A 2,875-nucleotide genomic window follows, 5' to 3' on the forward strand; every position below is an offset into this window, starting at 1 on the left:
TTAGATATATACAGTCTCGGGATATTCCGTAATCCGAGTTTCTGGATAAAAAATATCCTATGTCTTTTCTAAATTTCAATCAAATCGGTCGAATGTAAAACGGGACTCCATTTCTAAGACTTCGTTTTCCCTCTCTCTGTTCGTCTGTCTGTCACCAGGGTGTATCTCAAAATTTTGAGCGGCAAAAATTTATTAATTTATTTCATATATCAAATATCTCACTATTGTATGAAAATAGTTAATATTATCTGAATCGTTAAACAAATGGCACGGCAAGCAGCGGCGCGACGTGGTCCTCGCGCTGCTCGTCGGGCGCGTCGGGGTCGGGGCGCGGCAAGCGGTCGCCGCAGCTGGCGGTGCGGCTGCTGCGCGGCAAGCGGCTGAAGCGGGCGCCGCGCCGCGCGCCGCCCGCGCCGCCGCCCCGCCGCAACGAGCGCGTCGTCGTCGAGACGCTGCACACCACCAGCCGCGCCAACGTCGTGTGGCAGGTGCGTGGGGAGACACACCCCCCCCCCCCCCCCCCCCCCCCCCCCCCCCCCTCCCCTCCACCCAATCTTCTGTTTAGTACTTAAAGAGACCCCCCAGTGTGTTATGAAAATAGTGTTTATCGGGTTCTGTTGAATAGTGAATCATACACCCAATTTCTTGGTTAAATGTGGATGATTTACCCTAAATCGTCTGGTAAATAGTGAACGATTTACCCGAATTCTTCTGTTAAATAGTAAATGATTACACCATACTCTTCTGTTAAGTTTTGAATGATTTCCCCAAATTCTTCTGTTCAATAGTGAAAGAGTCCTGCAATGTGCAGTGTGATCTGTATACAGGGTAAATTAATCAAATACGCGTAGTAAGCGAAATCTGAAACTAAAGAATATCGAAAAACACACAGAAAAACGAACATAGATCAGATTTTTGCAAAATCATTATGCCTGAACAGGTACCGAACCCGCTGATTTCGAAAAAAAAAATAGCATCCACAACAAAAATACAAAAGTTTATGCTGTCTCTAAAAATTAACAAATCCTGGAAACAGAAAAACGTACACATTTCTAGATCTAAATTTTATTAAGTCATATGTTTTTCAGGATGGAACAATTGAAATGGGCATACCATCTACGCAGCTCTATCCGATTCACCATCTGGACGGACAGGAGTGCTTCCCAGGAGATTTCGTAGTCAACGGCGCTGCTAATCGGGAAGAGAACAATGTAATCATTTCATAAAATTAATTATACGTAGTTGAAACTAATGAAACGAAACTAACGAATTTCAAATAATATTTTCATCTAACACAACAAAACGCAACAAAGTAAAAAATTTGAAATTGTTTATTTGGAACGAAAAAAACATAAGTGTACTTAAACTAAAATTAACCATGACACCCATAAAAGCTTAAATTATCTGTGGCACAGAACAGAACACGCCTGCCTCGATTCAAGAAAACTGTTCCATATTAAAATTTTAAACAAAAAGATTTTTATACTAAGATAGAAAAAAAAGTTATTAAACCACAATAATCATATACGTGCAGTACATAAAATATAACAAGTTATACGAGTCTCGCTCACAATTATTGTTATTTCTGTTTCAGATGATTCACAGAGAGTACGGTGTAGTACAGCGCGTGGACCACCACGGGCGCACCGCCATCGTGCACTGGTATCGCACTTACACCAGCGCGGACGACCCTGTGTGAGTATTGTGGCCTATTTTGCTTTTTTTCGTTGTCATCGTCGACAATGGAGCTGGTGGGTCGCCTGATGGTAAGCGCTACCACCGCCCATGAACATTTGGAGAGCCGAGAGGCCGAGAGAGTAAGGTCGATTGCAGACCTTACGCCTCTGCAAATGGATTGCCAACTTTAAATTGGAAAGGGATGAAGAAAGGATTGATGAAAGGAATTATAGGAAAAGACTTGAAACGGTAAGGAAAAAGATATGGGCCTCTGGCTTACCCACTAACTGTACCAAACACAGTGGCATGCCACTATTTTTCGGTCTTCTGTGAAAGTGTGGTTCCTCCCCAGTGCCAGCTGGCCCAATTCGTGCCGAAGCGTGTTTGACCACATACCATATTCGACTACCCCATACCACTATTTTGCTTAATGTGACATAAAAATATGTAAGAAGAGAACTAATGTGACACGTAATTTATATGTATTAAGATATTGTTTAAAGTAAAATTGGCAGTCTGAGTACCATATTTCTTTATAATATTCTATTAAAAATAAAGTAAAACAAGTTGTTATCATAATTCCAGACCGCAAATGCTGCACGAGAGCGAAATGAGCGTGTACGACCTGAAGGACCACCCCGACTTCCAGTACCGACCTGGGACAGTTGTCATCAGGGTTGCCAACTTCACTGGCGAAGACGCAAATTGTACTGCTGGACAGGTAAATATATTATAGAAAAAGAATAAAAATTTTCTAAGCACATTAATTATAAAAGAAAATTGGAATGGATTAATAAATTGAAAAATTACTTCATTGGTAGTTCATAGGTTTTGGAAGAGTATGTTATATTGTTCCTTGCAGTGACACATATTATATTATGGTCTGTAAAATCGTAAAATCTTAATATATATAAATCTCGTGTCACAATGTTTGTCCTCAATGGACTCCTAAACCACTTAACCCATTATAATAAAATTCACACACCATGTGCAGTTCAATCCAACTTGAGAGATAGGATAGTTTATATTATGGCAATTACGATAAATTACTAGGTCCCCGCGCGGAGCCGGGGCGTGCAGCTAGTTTTCTATAAAAGTCGACGTTTAAATTTATGAAAATATCACAAAAATATCGTAGCTACGAGTCGTGATATCATAACAATATGAACTTCATAAGCAACTTAATTGTATCTCATTT

General features: G+C 40.6%; 1 protein-coding gene across 3 annotated transcripts in view; it reads left to right on the top strand.

Annotated features, from left to right (window-relative positions):
• Positions 1–2,875, top strand: part of LOC119832177 ((E3-independent) E2 ubiquitin-conjugating enzyme) — a 21,339-nt gene that overhangs the window by 6,384 nt on the left and 12,080 nt on the right. For 2 of the 3 annotated variants that reach the window (XM_038355791.1, XM_038355793.1), the window contains exons 9-12: positions 278–488; positions 1,089–1,211; positions 1,595–1,695; positions 2,263–2,398. In XM_038355791.1, coding sequence (XP_038211719.1) covers positions 278–488; positions 1,089–1,211; positions 1,595–1,695; positions 2,263–2,398 — 571 coding nt within the window. The remainder of the gene's footprint in view (positions 1–277; positions 489–1,088; positions 1,212–1,594; positions 1,696–2,262; positions 2,399–2,875) is intronic. The other variant, XM_038355792.1, reaches the window with a different exon arrangement.

This window comes from Zerene cesonia, chromosome 15, assembly GCF_012273895.1.
Source record: "Zerene cesonia ecotype Mississippi chromosome 15, Zerene_cesonia_1.1, whole genome shotgun sequence".
In the NCBI taxonomy this organism is placed as follows: domain Eukaryota; kingdom Metazoa; phylum Arthropoda; class Insecta; order Lepidoptera; family Pieridae; genus Zerene; species Zerene cesonia.